Source organism: Penicillium digitatum, chromosome 6 (genome assembly GCF_016767815.1).
Source record: "Penicillium digitatum chromosome 6, complete sequence".
In the NCBI taxonomy this organism is placed as follows: domain Eukaryota; kingdom Fungi; phylum Ascomycota; class Eurotiomycetes; order Eurotiales; family Aspergillaceae; genus Penicillium; species Penicillium digitatum.
In genome coordinates this window covers 333,267-351,709 of record NC_089389.1, presented here as the reverse complement: position 1 = coordinate 351,709, position 18,443 = coordinate 333,267, and the positions used below count along the sequence as shown (strand labels likewise).

Below are 18,443 nucleotides of genomic sequence, written 5' to 3'. Positions count from 1 at the left end.
ATTTTACTTTGATTTGATTACTTTGCAACACCTCTCCTACATTACGCATCGCAGAACAACATAGTATACGTCCGCTGAAGGAACATGGAAGATGTCCTCGTTCAATGATTCAATTGAGCCTCACAGCTATGTCACTGTCCAAGAGAGTGCACTAGGTGTCAGTTTCTGTTGTCCAACTATCGAATCTGATCAAGACAGGATTTTTCAAATGACAATTTCCATAGACCAAGGCTGAGCGAGCGAATGTAAGTAGGTTTTCCAGGTCCAACGTGATATCCATCATTCATCCACCGAGTTGTTCCAATGTCAACGTCAGTTCCACCACCAATTGAATTCAAGTCAAACCATGTAGATTCCAAATAGATTCCCAAAAAACACGCAACGCGCATAGATCTCCAAAAGATCCAAATTCAACCAAATCTAGATGTAGAACATAATATCTGCAATATTAGGATGGATCTTGACATCGACCATCCGGGACATATCCGCGGTTCCCTCAGTGCCACTGGTACTACAACCAGAAGCATCGAGCGACACAGGGTCGAACAGATCACTCAAGAAGCATCGAGCACGCGTACAAACCAGATCGGCATAGTACGCCGGTGGACAGACACTAACCGCCTTCGTCGCACGGCCGAACATGTAACACATCTTGTGAGTGAGGTCTTGGAGGACATCAGCCGCGCCGGGGCCGGGGCCGTCAGCCGGGTGGCGGGGGTAGAAGATCTCGTCCCAGACGGTGAAGTAGTGTGCAGGACGGGCTGTTCCCTGGAGGGCGGAGTGAGCCTGCAAGAAGAAGTCCCAGTCTCGGGCCTCGGAGACGCCGCGGTCGACAACGGTTCCGGGGATTGGGTTCTCGCGGTTGGAGTCCTGCTCTGTTGTTGGGTAGAAGCGGGTGTTGTGGCGCTTTCCGACGACGACGATGGCCAGACGCGGGAGGCCTTTCTTTGTCTGATTTGCCGGGTAGGTTTTCTTGCATGCTTCCTGCAGGAGGGGGAGTTCCTCGTCGATGACCTTGTTGTACTGGCCCTCTGAGACGCCGTCGCGGTAGACGATGATGTTCTCCGGGAGGGATTTGTTTAGTTTCTGCCAGTGCTGGAGGCGCGAGGCGAGGAGGTTTTCAAGATCAGCGACCATTTCTTGACGGGCGCCTTGGACGCGAATCTCGGCAGGCCATTGAGCGAGGGTTGCGTCGACTGAGGCGACGATACCTGCCACGCTGGGGGCTGTGCTGGCGGAGCCTGGCGAGGGGTGGGTTACGTCGATGCCGACAAGCATTGTTTTCCCTTCGGAGATGATTCCGAGGTCGGCGGTGCGCAGGGCTTGGTTCGCACCGCCCAATTTGAGGTTGATTTTCAGGCCGACATTGGCGTTGTACTGGTCGTTCGAGTTGACGAGCTTCTCTGCTAGGACGTTCACGTTGCGGATTCCGCAGCGGACGTCACAGACTTGCTTGACGCAGTTGTAGATACCAGTGTCTTTAGTGTGGAGTATACCCAGGATGAAGTCTGGGTTGTGCTGTTTTTGGAGATCGACGACAGCTTGCTGGATCTCATTGGCGTCGTTCTTACCGGTCAGGACAACGCGATTGCCGGGCTTGTGGGGGTCCACGGCCATTCCCATATCCCTGAGTGTTTTTCTGAAGCCTTGCAGAGACGCGTTGAGCTGATCTGGGTTTTGGAAGACTGGGCGAGAGCCCTCCAGGTCAATGTAGAGATAAGTCCAGGATTTCATGGCTGCAGGTTTAGAGAACTGGATCTGGCGCATGTTCCAGCTGCCAAATTGGGTTCTGATTTCCTTGGTCCTGTTTCCGTCTTTATAGTAGACATTTGGGGCGGGGAGAACACGTCCGGGAACCGTGATCAGCTCAGTAGAAGAGTTAATGCCGAAAGCAGACTGTACAAGGAAGGTTAGATATCTTGACCAAAAGTTTTTGGATCGAGGGAGTGCTTACTAGTGTAGCATTCAGAGGCTCGCCGAGTCCCAGCACACCCACGCCCTTGGTAACAATCGACTGGGCATTCTGACCCGGCTTTCGACCCATAACAGCAAAGCGGAGCATACTGGATGTCTGATCACCAGAAAGCTTGGATTTAGCTGGCTGGCCAGGCTCAACTTCGCAGACCTCAACGGGGAGGTAGACAGGTCTGTCACGAGACCCGACATTCACCACTGGGAGGGTTGCATTCAAAGTTATGTTGTACTCTAAGAGGAAAATCAGCATCATGCGAGGAGGGAGGAGTCAAAGGAAAAATGAAGATCAACGGACCCTTTTTAAAGAAGTCCGCAACGGTGATGTAGCGACCGGCCTCCGCAGGACCGGCCCTGGGCGCTTTCTTTCCCTTCTTAGCCTTGGGCTCGGACGTACTAGGTACGGCAACGGGCTGAGGGCTAGATTCAGCCAGGAAGAATTGCACATCTTGGGGACCAGCACCATGGCGGGAAACCTTGGGTGGGTTGGACGATGAGCCACCATCACCGCGGTTGGCCAGTCCATAGATAGGCTTGATGCGAGGCCGGGCTTGACCGCGACTGTTCTTGCGGGTGATATGGGTGATGCGAACACGTAAGCTCTTGAGGAACTTTTCCAAGCGATAAGTGTTCCTGTTACCGTAGGCTTGAATCACATTACCCAAGGGTCCTTCATTGTAACAGGCCAGATATTTGACCTGGACATTCAAAAGCACACGAGCAGTCGCAGCACGCACACTAACAAAGAATCCACGCAGAACGGTTAGGCCACCGCCAAGGTTGAAGGATTCCATGGTATCCTGACGCAGACTGTAGTGTCTGTTGGCTCCGACAGAGACGACCTGATCGTCCGTCTTGGGGTGGTTTCCCATGATCATGTTGAGAGCAGCTACAATCTCAGACTTGGATTGAAGCATGGCACTGGCGTTGGTGGAGGTCAGGTAGTTAACCAAATCAGCAGGATTGACTTCACCAGAATACTGACAGGTAACCTGGTGCACCCGGGGTGGATCCAGGTAGTCATCTTCCATGTGCTCCTTGTATCGCACATCGAATTTACCCTCGGTCAATTTGACACACGAGATTAGTGTAGACCGGAAGTCTGAAGCAATACTGTTCTTCTGTTGTGGGAAGTGTTCCTCCAACAGCAGACGGACAATGTGTCGGGCCTTCTTGCCCACCGGGGCAGATCGGCCTGCAGAGTCGGCTGCAATGGACACATGGTAGCGGAATAGCTGCTTTTTTGGCAGGGTCAGCGGCAGGTAGTTCGCATATAAAGTCACCGGCCTGCCAGCTGTGCCGTAACCAGGACGCTCGGGATATTTTGCCTGCCGGGGGGTCTTCTGACCGCTCACAGCAAGAGCTTTGGCAAGGTCGTTTTCGGTCTTGGTGACGGTGGTGTTAGGAGGTGGGATGGGTTCGCCTTGTCTAAAGGCAAACGATTAGATTTGCTCAATTAGCAGCGAATTGTGAAAGGCAAACCTGAAGATAGGTGGGCCAAAGTTGGTAGCACCTCCACGCCCTCCACGGCCGCGGAAATCCCCCCTACCCCGAAAATCACCACGACCGCGGAAATCACCTCCACCTCTGCCACGACCTCGGTCACTTCCGCCTCTTAAGTCACCTCCGCGACCCCTATCACTCCCTCGGCCTCGGAAATCACCCCGGAAGTCTCCACGGTTTCCATCGCCTCTGCCGGCTGGGCGGAAGCCTAAATCACCACGACTTTCTCCGCGACCGCGACCTCGATCACCACGACCACGATCGCCACGGCCACGATCGCCACGGCCACGATCACCACGGCCACGACCCCTATTGTCACTCATAATTAGAAGAACCTGGACAAAGATGGCTTTTTTGGTTTCGTTGTCAATTTTTTTTGATTAAACGAAAGGTGGTGGGAAATACGGGAATGGGGGGTAGACGGCTTATTAAGGATTTAGAGTGCGGTGGACACCCGGTGTATCGTTTGTACTCCTCCGTACACGTTCTTTGTTTGATGTGCTGGCAGTTAACAGGGGTATATGGAGTGACTGTAGTATGACCAGTGTGACAATTGGGTAACCCATGCTATTTATATACCTAGGGACATCGATGTAAGGAGCTTCTAGCTGCATGAATGATGTGACCATAGTACTTCCTCGCCTTTTTTGCCATGTCTACTTTGTACATATAGCAAGCGGTCAACCGGTAGATACATGTGAGGAAATAACAGCAGTGTATGGTGACTCTATTTTGGTGATAGGAAAAGTCTTATGTTTCACTAGCCATGTAAGTATACTTCCGTTGATTTCTGTCGATCTGTGCTAGACTTCCGCAAAGCTCGAAAATTATAGATAGGATGGTCCCCACACTATTGTACTATTCTGTAGCACATGTTGGTTGTTGTGTTTTGTGTGGCTCTAAATTCTCATGCATACATCTCTCTCTTTTCGTATAAGGGTTTGGATAGATCAGCTTACTACTCCGTACTTTATAGATTTCGAGACATGTGCACATTAGATTGAATCCCACCTATGAGTCATTGATCGTCGTATGGCTAGCCAATTGGCGTCAAGCCAAGGAAAAAGGAAGCCTACAACAAAGATCAGAACTAGTAAAATGAAGACGATATCAGAGTCAAGGGCATACTCTGGATCAGCCTCGACAGAAAGGAAGAGCATATTAGTGTACTTAAAGGAAGGCAACATACCATCTCACATATTTGAAGACATGCTCCATGCATGAGCCTTAACTTGGGATGTGTCCAGGCAGCCCCATGGTGAGATCATCTGGTGATAAGGCAAAATCGGAGATAACGGATTAATCATCATTTCGTCGCGGACCTAGATACCTGCCTAGCTTCATTTTCTCATGGTCATCTCTTTGTTGTTGTCGTTGACTTGAAAAGGTGACCCTGATCGCCACACTTAGGTCGGAATATCTCAATAGTCTTCCGAGTTTGATTTTGCGCCCCCAACTTCGTTATCCACCCGCGCAGCATCTCAAACCCCTCCTTCAACCATCGCACATCGCAAGCTTCGACAACGCACATCCGTACATCGCATTACCCCACAATTTATCTAGTGATACCGTGCGCCTAGATCACATTTTCCGACCGTTCAAAATAGTCGCCAACGGCATCAACCACATCTCAAGCTCTAGGCCTGGCGCGCGTTCCTAACGACAGGAGCTAAATCCTCTGGCATTGACGTTGCGCCAAATTGTGCATACGTGGCTACGACCAGGGAAGGAAACAAACTGTGTTTGGAACCTCGTACAGATATTCAGGAGTCGGCTTGCAATCAGACCGAGAAGGCTGTTTGGATGAGTTGGCGGAACAACCGAGTGGCGCATTTGATACGGTCCCAGGGCAGTGCAGACTGACAGCGTGTTTGCATGCCCCGCCCAGCTGAACTGCTGAATTGACGTGCACTGAATCATCTATGCCTGTTGCTTTACCAAGCACATCACCGCAATTTGAGTACACATATAATATCATGCCATTCCCCACCAAAATGACCCCGACACCCCCTTCTACAAATTCTTCGAGTGCTGGTCACTCTCCAGATTACAGAGTCGTCCGGAAACGAAACCGAGTACCTTTGTCATGTGGGCCTTGTCGGCATAGAAAGTAAGTATTCAAGACATGGCTGAAGTCAATTTTCTTTTTCTAATGGTTTCAGGCTGAAATGCAATCGTACAAATCCTTGCGAAAACTGCATCAAACGAGGAGATGCTGCTTCATGTAACTATGCGCAACCCAACTCGCGCAAGAAGACTATATCCCAGCAGCCGTCCAACACACCGGATGACATGCAAAATCGCATCGATCGGTTGGAAGGATTGGTTCTTTCGTTGATGACAAACGGTTCTCAGTCTGCAGGTCCGGCTGCTGCTATGGCGGCGATTTCCGGGGACAGTAGTGTGGGCTCGACTCGGTTCTCCCATGACATCGATATCGAAGAGGAGGGCATGGAGGGCGCCGAAGAGAGCGACACGGACCAGGTGACGAAGTCGTTTGGTATCATGAAGATGGACAACAACAAGTCTTATTATATCAGTGAAGCTCATTGGGCCTCTGTATTGAACGATGTAAGTTTGGGAGATTTATCCGAACTCGAGTCTTCCTAACCTGCCGCATAGATCTCCGAGGTGCGAAGTTTTTTCGCCACTCACAAGAAACAAGCCGATGAGCAATTTAAGAAAGTCAAAGCTGCCCGGCCAGCTAGTGATACACCAGGCGCAACTTTGTTGTTTGGTATCAATAAGGCGATGAGCCGTAGCGAGATTATGACGGGCTTACCTTCCAAGTACACAACTGACATTCTTATTGCTCGCTATTTCAATTGCTATGACCCTGCAATCCGTGAGTATTAGCTATTTCCGTAGCCTGTGATCGAAAAAGATCCTTCGTTCGAAACTGACTTTATCTAGATGTTCTTCATGGGCCCACATTTCAAGCACAGGTAAGGCCCCTGAGAAGAAGTTCATTGTGATTTCAGATTCTGACTCTGATAGTATAATAAACATTGGGATGATCCTGCCGCAACCGAACTCGTCTGGATCGCTATGCTCTTTGGAATGATGAGATTAGCAATGCTGTCTTACCACCGCGAAGGCGATGAGCCACCTGAATTTCGGGACAAGTCTTTGGACATGGCTGGGGGATTCCGAAATTCTGTAGCACAGTGCTTAACATTGGCTGACTACACGAAATCTCACCCTTTCTTGATCGAGGCGCTCGTGTTTCATTTACAAGGTGATTTCTCTCAAACTCGGGAGGCAGACATTTCGATTTGGGTTATGACTGGTGTTGTTGTTCGCCTAGCAATGCGATCAGGATATCACCGCGACTCCAAAATGTTCCCAAACATCACACCTTTCCAAGGTGAGATGCGACGACGAGTGTGGACCTTCGTGCGCCAAGCCGACCTTCTGTTCTCATACCAGGTCGGGTTGCCAGGCATGATCCGGGGTACAGATAGCGATACTGAGCTACCACGGAATTTGTACGATGATGATTTCGATGAAGACTGCAAGGAGCTCCCGCCCCCTCGTCAATTGAACGAGCCAACACCAGTCTCGTATTTGATTGCGAAGGCGCGCCTGTCATATGCATTCAGTCATGTGGTTGAACAAAGCTCTGCTGTCTCATCGGCACCCTACGAAAAGGTGATGGAAATCGACGCGGAGCTCCGACAGGCAAGGGAACTGATCCCTGATCACTTGTGTATTCGGCCTATGGAGGAGTGCCAGTTGGATCCTGTTAATCTTATCATGTCACGTTTTTCTGTCAGTTACCTGAAAGGCGCCACACTTTGCATCGATACTAACCGTTTCTACAGGTAATGGCCGTATACAACAAAGCTCAGTGTGTGCTTCATCGCCCTTATGTGGTTCGTGCACGAGAAAATCCTCGTTTTACCTACTCTCGAAGGACATGTATCGACTCGGCAATGGAGTTATTACAAGTTCAGGCGCTCTTACACGCGGAAACGCGTAACGGACGCCTACGCAGTCGCCAGAGCCGAGTTAACTCTCTCAGCTCAGCCGACTTTTTACTCGCAGCCACCATTGTTGCTCTCGACCTGTATCACGGCTTGTCATTGCAGGTGAGTGGCCGACCATCGGGAGACACGTACACCTGGGGCCGAGAGCGGCGCGATGAAATGACTGCCGCAATTCAACTCTCGAAAGATATTTGGGACGAGTCGCGAGATGAGAGCATGGAAGCATGGAAAGCATCCAGCATTCTAGGTGTGATGCTCAGCAAGCTGCAGATGTCGGTCCCAAGCCTCGAAAATGCCGCCGGAGCTGCTTCATTTGAACCACAAGACGAAAAGCAGAACGCGGCCATGACCCTCGGCCTGCTGAGTAGCGGGATGAGCCCGATGAACCCTGGCCCGCCGCCATTTGCTGATCCCATGTTCAGGATGAGCGATTCACCAATGGGAATAAGAGCAGCCGGGATGGGCGCCTCGGCCGAAATGCCAGGTGCGCTTTCGCCCTTCAGCAGCATGTTCGGGCAGATGCCGGACATGCAGGTCAATCTGGATTGGGTAAGTCTTTCTTCTTGGGATTCGGGGTTCAATGCTAATATGTTGACATTAGGATGCTTGGGACACATACATCCAGAATCCAATCCTCGACACATCAAACCAATTCTGGCCTATGGTTGATGCACAGCGCCAAACAGTTCCACAGTCTGGAAGCATGTCACACTCTTCCGTGCCTAGCCCTCTGCCCTCAGGGCGGGTGTCATCGGTTGTTGGTCTTCCGCGGCCACCGACAATGTTCTCAGCATCCTCCAACAGTCCCGATAGTGGAGGTGTACCAGCAACGGGATTTGGCATGCCGCAAATGCCCCAACAAAACAATGGTCAGGGTCAAGGTTCCCAATGAACGAAATGTATTAGTATTCTACTTGATTTAAATCCTTATGTTTTTGCCAGAAAATGCTTTGCTTTGGGCCTTTGTGATACCTGTATATGTTTTTCTTTTTTGGACTCGAAGTAAAGAAGTGAGTTTCTGCTTCTTGTTTATCGGATGGATTGGTGTGCGTGCTAGCGACTATGATCGCCATTTTTGCGGAGGAATTCAGGCGATGTGAGAATAGATGTTGTTTATTTGATGGATTCTGTTGATGCCGGGTTGGTTGAGTGTATTATGCCATGAAATATCAAGTATTCTCTAGATACAAGATCCAGTCCAAAGCTTTTTTTAAAATCTACTTCATCTTCACTGGCACCATATCCGTCACGTGTCGGGGCTTATCTGCCGGGAAAAAGTCATCTGGCTTCGTGCAATTCTTCTCCGGTCAGCATATTATTTCTAATCCGATATTAACACATCTTGTGTTAATTCAGTCCCCAAGATGTAAGTCATGCTGAATGCCGAATCTGAGTCCGAGTCCAAAACCTATATCTTATGCTCCCTCGATCTTGATTGACAATTGCTAAACAATCAATCTCTAGGCACTGCTTCCGCCGGGCCGTTTTTCAGCTTCATTTGTCCCCAGCGGCTTCGCGTTCATCGATCACCGCCTCCAGCGCAGTGCTGCGCTCAACATGTCCCACTCCGATGCTCGCCGCTACACGGTTCGCCTACCCAACCCTCACACAGACACGGTTAAACTCGACCGATGAAGGCAGTCCACGAATTCCGGTTAGATATGTCGAGTCTGTCAGACCACAGCAATCCAAGTCAGAACAAATCCGCCTGCAAAGACATGAACGCCGACGTCAATATGTTAGCGAGGGCCCTGTACCGAAGACAACTTTGTACGTCGGCAACCTCTTCTTCGACGTGACCGCGGAGGATCTGCGCAAGCACTTTGAGAAATTTGGTGTCGTGGAGAACGCACTGATCGTTCATGATGCCCGCGGGCTGAGCAAAGGGTAAGTTCCCAAGACCGACGATTGCGGCAGCAATGCAGCCGAAATCCCACCAGACACTGACCCTCTTTACAGTTTCGGCTACGTTACCTACAGCACCATCGAGGAAGCTACGGAAGCAATCACGCAACAGCATGGAGGCATTTTGGAAGGCCGCGAGGTGGTGGTACAGTTCTCCAACTCGACATACAGAACCGCGCTCGACGGCAAGCCCAGCAAGACCCTCTACATCGGCAACGTCCCCTACGAATTGACGGACCAGGATCTGCAAGATTTGTTCGATGATGTTCCCGGTGTCACCGATGTCCGTATCCCTGTCGACCGTCGCACGGGCTTGCCGCGTGGATTCGGACACATCGACTTCGCCGACCAGACCAGCGCTTCCCACGCTAAGGAAGTCCTCTCCCGCAAGGCGCCGTACGGCCGCAAGCTGATTGTCACCTTTGCTAAGCGCAAGGTCTTGACGCCTGAGGACCACCAGCGCCACCAGCAGAAGAGATTGGAGAAGATGACCTCCTACAACAAACGTCAAGGTGCTCAGGATAATGTCGAGTCAACCGAAGGTGTGAGAGAGGTGGGCCAAGTGCAGGAGGTTACCGAGGCGAAGGAGGCCGAGCAGGTTGTCGAGCAGACTGAGACTGAGCAGAAGCAGTAGAGAGGGTTATGTGTAAATTACAAAAATTGTACAATAGTGTGCCAATTTGGCAATCGGAAGCAACTTTCAATTTTGATGTACATTCAACAGAAATGATCTTATCTATACGCATTTTTTTTGGGTCATATATCCTTTATTCCTTTTCGACAATTCTATGTAGGGAATTGTTATTTTGTACCCTCATCTTTGGATCATTGGAATCTCCCCTTGGCTGAAGCTCTAAGAGCATCTTCATAATTGGGTACTGCTTCTGCATTAATCCAAAAGGGAGGTGCTACCTAGGTAACATCAACTTTTTACACCTAGTTCTCTGAGTGATATATTTTTCGATGGCCTCGGGCATTTAATCAGGAGCTAAGAACTTATAAGATAGGTTCCATAGACCATGTAGGTATGATAGTTGCAAAATCGCACGCTCTACGCACTCGTTTCAGCAATTGCAGCCGCAGATCATGAGAGGACTTTTAACTTGATCCTGCCCGCTTATTCTTCCGACGTCTCAACCTCGACCGATGGAGGTCAATGAATAACACTCGCTGCAACTCAACATTCCCAAAAGGATAAGGCAGCCGCATTTCGTCTTGCACAATATCGAGAGAATTGATCTCTTTCCTGGATCTTCGAATCTGTCTCTTTAATTCCGAAGAAAGCTCTATATTTGCTAGGTTTCGCCACGCCATGCCACGATCAGCATATGGTGAATCTCACCTGCACCGTGACGATAGTACTCTATATCAACCGCGCCTAGGAACACAGATACTGCCGAGCTCTGTGCTGTTCGAAGGAGATGGTAAACTTTGATTTTTGCGCGAAACTAAAGGCTACTGAGGAGGTGCTGTCTCCGTTTCAAAGACTTTATAACCATACAGGCCCAGTGTAACCTGGAAAGGCGCACCGCTCCATATGAACCGATTCAACCATGTGGAAAGCAACGCTTATCGACGTCTTCGTCGAGTTGGATTTCTAGCTTTTCGAGGAATACCTCTGCTGTTATTTAGTGAAACCACAGAATCTAACAGGCTGCTTTTACTATGGACAAGGTGCAAACATAATTGATCTGGCCGTGGTCTCTCCGGAGCTAATGGGTATCTTTTGTTCAAGCCTCGAAAGAAGTAGGAATCCATTTCAACCCAGTTATCCCAATGCAGTTAGCGAATTCCCATTGTAGCAAATTTGGGCCCACGTCGGAACGGGCGATTTAATTTGGGATCGTTTGAAATCGGACTATCGGGGTAAGGGCTGGGAGGTTGTTTTACAAAAGGGTTTTCTCCGGCTGTTGTGTTTCAAGAGCACTGGAAGGTAGGTAGGTAGGTAGATATATTTAACGTCCGGCAGGGAGCAAGCGAAAGCTTGCTCCTGCGACCTCCCATGGGGTATTGGGACGTGCAGTGCTATGGTTTCTATAATACAAAGATCTTTCTCCACAGATTGCAGTTCATGCATTCGTAAATGCGAGGGCTGAGTAGCCAGTTGATGACAGCTGTCTCCGACATGTGAGCCGGCCATCATGGGGGTGAGGGTCCCGGGGGGTCCCGGGGGGTCCAGGTTTGTGGTGATTGGCGGGTGCCAAAAGACTTTGTTGAGGAAACAAATGAAGGAGTTACCTCGTGCAGACCCGCGAGTAGAAGCTTGTGAGCTCCAGTAGTTCAACAAACTGCTTGGGGTCCAGGCTGCGAAGGTAGGCGACTGCCTCTGTCCTGTCGGTTGGAGGTGTCGGGGGGCGTTTTGGCCAGTGTCGGAAAGACCTCTGGGTTTTGTGGCAGAGAGCGAGGTGCTCTGGTGACTTTCGGCGGCCGCATGAGCAGTCGAGTTTGGCGTCTTCGTGGTTGAACTTGCGGTGGTACCAGTCGAAGTCGCCATGCGACGAGCGGAGGGCAAGCCAGCGGTGGAGCGCTGGTCGTCGGAGTTCGAGTTCCGGCAGTGAATCAATCTCGTAGGTGTCTGACCAGCGTCGGTACCACTGGGAGAGTTTTTGAGAGACCGTGTCCCACCAGCGCAAGCGAGCCTCGTTCCGAAGTTCCCGGAAGATGGATCGGATCCCGCTAATCGTGGGTTCGGCTTCCATCCCTATAGCACTACCGCGTAGCGCGCCTTCACCGGCTAAGGTGTCAGCAGCTTCGTTCCCTTCGATCCCAGTGTGCCCAGGGGCCCATCGGAGACTGATATTGTGCTGTTCCATAGCCCGGTGGCAGGCTAAAAATGCCCATTGCGAGGAGTTCGAGGCATTCCCCCTAATACACCAGATAACGGATGTGCTATCAATACAGAGCCAGATTTTCGACCTAGGCGGAGCTACCGCGATTGCCCGTTCGAGCCCTCGCCAGGCTCCGATTGCTTCGGCGTCGAAAACATGAGAGCGTGAGTTGATAGCGCCAGCGCCAGTGTCGATTTGGGTGCCGTTTGCCATAAGTACGAAGCCATAGCCTACGTACTTGATGCCCTCCTGCCACTGCTCGGAGCCATCTGAGAAGACGCAGATATCTGTGGGTGGGAGTGATTCCTGCCAGACTTGGAAAGCTTTAGACGCGGTCGCCTTATCTATACCCCCTGTAGGATCTATTCTGCAGCCCGGTGAGTAGTGCGGGGGGGAGAGGGTCGGTCTTGGGACTTCCGGGAGGATGCTCCCAAGTCTCTGGATAATTGTCTTTGCCGGTTGGCGGGTGCCGGTGCCGCGGCCTCGGGTGATCATCGGGGGTCGAATGCGACGGACAAGGGTGTGACCTTTGTGGATGGTGTTAAGCCTTAGAGCGAACCGTAGTTTCGCCTCTTCAAGTGTGGCGTATCCAGACGGGATTCCCGCGTCCCTAAAGAGCGAGGGAGTTGGTGTGGTGCGCCATACAGGGAGGACGCCGCGGATGGCGAGTGCCAGGGTCGACTCGATGACATTGATATGCCAGCCAACACGGGCGCTGACGGTGCCCTTGCTAGCCTGTTTTGCGGGCCTATTCCGGCCGCCATACCAGGCCTCAGTTCCGAACGTTAGGGAGGGTATAACACAGGTGATGACTGCTTTGCGAAGTGAGCTCGCGGGCGGGCCGCAGGTCGTGCGGGCCAGATTGCGGATATGTTGTGCGACAGCGCGTGCCTTGCCCGCCCGGGCGAGAATGTGGCTTCTCCATGTGAGCTTTCTATCGAAAAAGACTCCCAGCCAGCGGAGAGTGGGTGTGTATCCTGGTTTCTTGGCCTGAACGGGGTCGATGGTGAGCCGGTCGTTGACTACAATTGAAGGGGACTCATCCCCTCGATGTCTAGTGATATGGATCATCTCTAGTTTCTCGGGGGCGAAGGCCACTTTATTATATTCTCCCCAGGCAAGAATGCTCTGAACGTCCTTAGCGAGGAGTCTGACATTCTGGGTGAGATCGTGGGAGGCTCGGTATAGAGCTAGGTCGTCGGCATACCCGAAACGGAGCGTTTGGTCCATATTGAGGAGTTCGGCTAGGTAGAGCATATATAGTACTGGTGATAATGGGGAGCCTTGGGGGGTTCCGCAGACCACATCGTACTCAGGGGTGGTTGAGCCTTCCAGCCGGACGCGGGCTTTGCGTCCGGTGAGAAAGCTGTCCACAAGAAGTAGCAGTTCTCGTGGCCAGCCCTGCTCGCCCATGCGCTTGAGAAGTCGTCTCCGGAGGAGGGCATCGAATGCACCCTGGACGTCCATCGTGACTAGGGTGACTTGCTTGTTCTGTGAGAGTGCCATTTCGGCATCGTGGGTGAAGGAGGCGACTAGGTCTGTGGCGGAAAGTTTGGGTAGAGCCCCCGCATGCTGGGGGCTGAGGACGCCGTGGGTGAGGGCAGTCCAGGCAATTCTTTTCGCGATGATTCGTTCTAGTCCCTTAGAGAGACAGGATAGGAGGGCGATCGGTCTCCAGGAGCGCACGGAGGACTTATCCTTCTTGCCGACCTTGGGTATCATAGCCACCTCCGCGACCTTCCAGGCCAGGGGGATGTGGCAGAGGGCGAGGCATCGGTTAAACAGAGAGAGGACTATGTCTTTGAGGTGTTCCCAGCAGGCTTTGAGTAGGCGCACAGTTATCCTATCTGAGCCAGGCGACGTGCTGGAGACGCCAATTGTGTTAGCCTCAACTTCTTCCATTGTGACAGATTGTAGCCATGGAAGGCTGGAGGTTGTGGTGATAGGGATAGGGTCCGTTGGTAGGTCGTCGTCTGGGCTAAAACGGCCAAGGACTGCGCGGCGTAGGGCCTCCGCCTTTTCCATGGTGTCCTCCACAGGGAGGCCATCGACGAGAAGGGGAGGGGCCTTAAGGTCGGTGCCCAATTTATGCCAGCTGATGATATTGTATAGGTCAGAGTCCGTTTTGATATTGTCAATGCGGTCCCTCCAGTAGGCCCTTTTCGAGGAGCGTACACAGGAGAGAAAAGCTCTTTTAGCGGTGTCAGCCTTATCTGGATCCGTGTGTCTTACGCCTAGCCACTGTTGGCGCTTGGCTTGGCATTCGGAGGTCCACCACGGGGTGGTGAAGGTATGAGTGCGGTTCAGGGACCCGGCTGTCTTTATAGCGTCCTGGAAAAGTGCTGTGAGAGTCGCCGCGAACTGGTCTAGTTGATCATGGGTCTCGATGCTGCTTGGGTCCGGTAGGGAGCGGATCCCAGTCCCGATGAGGGAAGACAGTTTTGGTAGCTTAGACTCGGGAACTCTATAGTTGTATTGTTCGAGGGGGACCCTGCCGCGACCCGGGATGCGAGTGACGAGGGACTCATGGTCAGACCCGGTGGCAAGGTCTTCCCTGACGACTGTCGAGGCGTAGGGTATGTTGGAGAAAGTGAGATCGAGGACGTGTCCCGCCTGGTGAGTGGGCACTCCTGGTTCTCCGATGAAATCAAGGCCGCTGTCGCTTGACCACTGTGCAATTTCGCCTCCGCGGTTAGCGTTAGCGACGCCGGGTTCGAAGGCTTCGTTCCTAGCGTTGAAATCCCCTCCGATTAGGGAGTTCTGTGGGGGGGCAAGGTTGGTTACATAGTCAATGACTTTGTCTGTGGTCGGTTGGCGGTAGATATTGAGTATGAGAAAGCCATTGACATTGACCCAGAGGAGGTCTCGGTCTTGGCTAGACCGGTGTTGTTGGGCATTGAGGCCGGATGTCAGGGTGCGGGCTGGCAGGACGGTATGATAGGAGATGACTGGCAGGGACAGGTCGTAACAGATCAGATTCTCATTGACAGGTACAGGCACAGGCACAGGCAGGGGCAGGCTAATATACAAGACGTAGCTCGAAGAGCTACAACAGGATCTAGAACTGAAGTTCAAGATAAACAGGTCGGAGATCACGTGCCGTGATCTTCCTCTAACTAAGCATCACGGTTCGCACCGTGACAGTACCCCCTCCCTTAGAGCCGAGCTCCGTCGAGGCGAGGCTTGTGCGGGTATCTTCGGTGGAAGTTCCGTACGATCTCGCGGGCGTGGTCCAGGTATTCAGCAGGCTCTTCAGTGGGTTCGTCGTAACCAATCCATTTGACGGTGTACTTCAGACGCGGGCCTCCTCGGCCTCGTCGTTCCCAGCGGGAATCTAGGATGTCTTCAACTTCCCATTCTTCCAGTCCTTCGACTTCGACAGGCGGTGCGGGTTCAGTAACTTGTCCATTTACCGGGTTCGTGGCGGCAGGCTGTAGCAGGCTGACGTTAAACACAGGGTGGATCTTCATACTAGCAGGCAGTTCGAGCTTGTAAGCGTGTGCACTTATAGCTTCTAGGACCTTAAAGGGGCCTAGGTTCTTCCAGTCCAGTTTCTTCTGCGGGCGGAGGGTTCGGATATTCCTGGCGTTCAGCCAGACCAGTTGTCCAGGACGGTATCGGCGGGCAGGGGCGCGGTGACGGTTCGTTTGTTCTTCGTATCGGGCTTGTGCGGACAGTATCTCGGCGCGGATGTACTCAGTCAGTTCTTGCATTCGTGTAGCGAACTTTTCCGCGTCTCGGGTCGCAGGGTGACTGGCAGGCTGGGATGGTTCGAACCCGATGCGGGGGTGGAACCCATAGTTCGCGTAGAACGGAGAAACTCGGGTGCTCTCGGAGTAATGAGAGTTTGCAGTGAATTCGGCCAGCGGGAGCCATTCAGACCAGTCGTCCTGTAAGTAGGACACATACGCTCGGAGGTATTGTTCCAGTACGGCGTTCGCGCGTTCAGTCTGGCCATCAGTTTCCGGGTGATAAGCGGTTGACAGCAGGTTGGTGATTCGCAGGCGCTTTGTCAGGTGTTTCCAGAATTGGGCCACGAACTGGGGTCCTCGGTCAGATACAACGGTATTCGGCAGGCCGTGCAGTTTCCAGACATGACCGGTGTACAGGCGGGCGACTTCTTCAGCGTTGCAGGTTCCCTTGCAGTGTATGAAGTGCTTCATCTTGGTCAGACGGTCTACCACGACTAGGATGGCGTCGTAACCGTAGCTCAGGGGCAGGTGCGTGATGAAGTCCATGCTGATATCTTGCCAGGCTCTCTCAGGTACGGGCAGTTGTCTCAGGATCCCTTGACGGACTTCTCGGGCGGGGGTGATACGGCGGCAGGTATGGCAGTTCTTGGTCCAGTCGCTCACGTACTGGTATACTCTAGGCCAGTAGTATTCTCGGGACAGCAGTTCATAGGTCTTCGACCGGCCAGGGTGTCCCACGGTGGGCTTGTCATGACACAGGCGCAGTATTTCAGCTTTCAGTTCATCGTTGTCAGGGACGTACAAGCGGTTCCGGTAGTAGAGGTAGTTGCCTCTTCGTTCGCAGTCGGCAAGTGTAATCTCAGGGTGACGGCTAGCGTTCTTGTCTAACGCTTCCAGGATAGATTGTACTACTTTATCTTGGTTGTAGGCTTCCAGCAGTAAATCCTTGATCGTAGATGGTGGTTCGGGCAGGTTGTTCTCGATGAATCGGACTCTTGTTTCAGGAGCAGCGGTGATGGGCGGATCGGCAATGTCGGGCGGAACGGTGATAGTAGGCGGGACTTCAGCGGTAGCAGGCGGTTCTTCTGGCAGGTCTGGCAGTTCAGGTGGAGTGGTTGTAGTGACTCCGTTTCTCTGTCGTGTTGTGACGTTTATCTGTAGGTTTTCTTTCTTCAGAACAGTCTGGCTCTGATGCGCTAAGCGCTCATCCCCCTCTTTAGGGATATCCTCTGACCTCCTGGTCAGGGCGTCGGGCTTTGCACCTTGTTTTCCGGGACGGTACGTGATCTTGAAGTTAAACCGGGACAGGAATTCAGACCATCGGGCTTGGCGGCGGTTCAGGAGTTTCGTTGTCGTGAAATATTCCAGATTGCGGTGGTCAGTTATGACCTTCACGGGCGAGGGTGTGCCCTCCAGTTCGGGACGCCACTCTTCGAAGCAGCGGATTATGGCTAGCAGTTCTTTATCGTATATCTCATAGTTACACTCGGCGGCGGAGTGTTTTTTCGAGAAAAATGCGATAGGGTGCAGTATTCCAGCGTCATCGTACTGAGACAGTACACCGGCAGAGACAAAATCAGACGCGTCTGTTTCCAGGACTATCTCCTTGGACCAGTCAAACGCTTTCAGAACCGGGGCAGATGTAAACGCCTTCTTCAAGGCTTCGAAGCTCAGCTGGCAGACAGGTGTCCATTCGAAACGGACGTCTTTCTTCGTGAGTCTCACGAGCGGGGCGATGACTTTCGAGAAGTCTCTGATAAAGCGGCGGTAGAAGTTGCCGAAACCAATAAAGGCTTGCACATCAGTCAGACAGGTCGGTGTTTTCCAGTTCACGATCGTTTCGATCTTGTCGGGGTCCATACGGATACCATCTTCACCGATGATAATACCAAGGAACTTCGTCTCGGACACACAGAATTCGCATTTCGATAGTTTTGCGAACAGGCCTGCCTCTCGGAGGCGCTGGAGGACTTTTCGTACATGTTCTATGTGTTCCGCACGCGTGCGGCTGTAAATCAGGATATCGTCCAGGTAAGCAGTACAGAAACAGTCCAGGTACTCTCGTAACGTGTCGTTGATAAATCGTTGGAAGGATGCGGGGGCTCCAGTTAAACCAAATGGCATCACCAATGATTCGAACAGTCCTAATCTCGTACGGAAGGCAGTCAGGTATTCTTGTCCCTTCGCAATTCGCAGATTGTTGAAGGCGGAGATGATATCAATCTTCGTAAAGAACTTCATCCCTTTCAGGTTATTCAGGGTTTCCTTGGTCAGCGGCAACGGGTAACGGTCCTTAACAGTGATTGCGTTCAGTGCACGGTAATCCACGCAGAAGCGGAGACCTCCGCCGGGTTTCTTCACGAACAGAACAGGCGAGGCAGCGGGCGAGGAGCTGGGCCGAATGAACCCTTTCCTCAGGTTATCTTCGATCCAGTCTTTCAGGACCTCGAGCTCATTTCGGGACATGGGATAGAGGGGCCCAAAAGGTAAGGGTTTGTCCTCTTGTAAGACCATCTTGTGGTCGTATGATCGGTGGGGTGGCAAGCGCTCGGCTT

The 18,443-nt window shown here is 52.1% G+C and overlaps 3 protein-coding genes across 3 annotated transcripts; 1 reads left to right on the top strand and 2 right to left on the bottom strand.

Moving 5' to 3' along the window:
* Nucleotides 1–420: 420 nt before the first annotated feature.
* Nucleotides 421–3,797, bottom strand: Pdw03_5166 (Argonaute/Dicer protein, PAZ; the record flags this gene model as incomplete). The annotated part of the gene is made up of 4 exons (XM_014683647.1): nt 421–1,896; nt 1,955–2,205; nt 2,270–3,399; nt 3,454–3,797. The coding sequence occupies 4 exons, from the start codon at nt 3,795–3,797 to the stop codon at nt 421–423; spliced, it is 3,201 nt and encodes a 1,066-aa protein (XP_014539133.1).
* A 1,671-nt stretch (nt 3,798–5,468) lies between these two features.
* Pdw03_5165 (Zn(2)-C6 fungal-type DNA-binding domain) lies at nt 5,469–10,002 on the top strand (the record flags this gene model as incomplete). Its single annotated transcript, XM_014683648.2, has 10 exons — nt 5,469–5,584; nt 5,637–6,045; nt 6,097–6,319; nt 6,388–6,419; nt 6,472–7,245; nt 7,299–8,012; nt 8,065–8,332; nt 8,820–8,829; nt 8,928–9,350; nt 9,423–10,002. 10 exons carry the CDS (start codon nt 5,469–5,471, stop codon nt 10,000–10,002), a joined length of 3,549 nt encoding a protein of 1,182 aa, XP_014539134.2.
* Nucleotides 10,003–11,602: 1,600 nt separating this feature from the next.
* Nucleotides 11,603–15,093, bottom strand: Pdw03_5164 (reverse transcriptase domain protein; the record flags this gene model as incomplete). Its single annotated transcript, XM_066100972.1, has 4 exons — nt 11,603–12,044; nt 12,435–13,354; nt 14,090–14,924; nt 14,981–15,093. 4 exons carry the CDS (start codon nt 15,091–15,093, stop codon nt 11,603–11,605), a joined length of 2,310 nt encoding a protein of 769 aa, XP_065957912.1.
* Nucleotides 15,094–18,443: the final 3,350 nt, after the last annotated feature.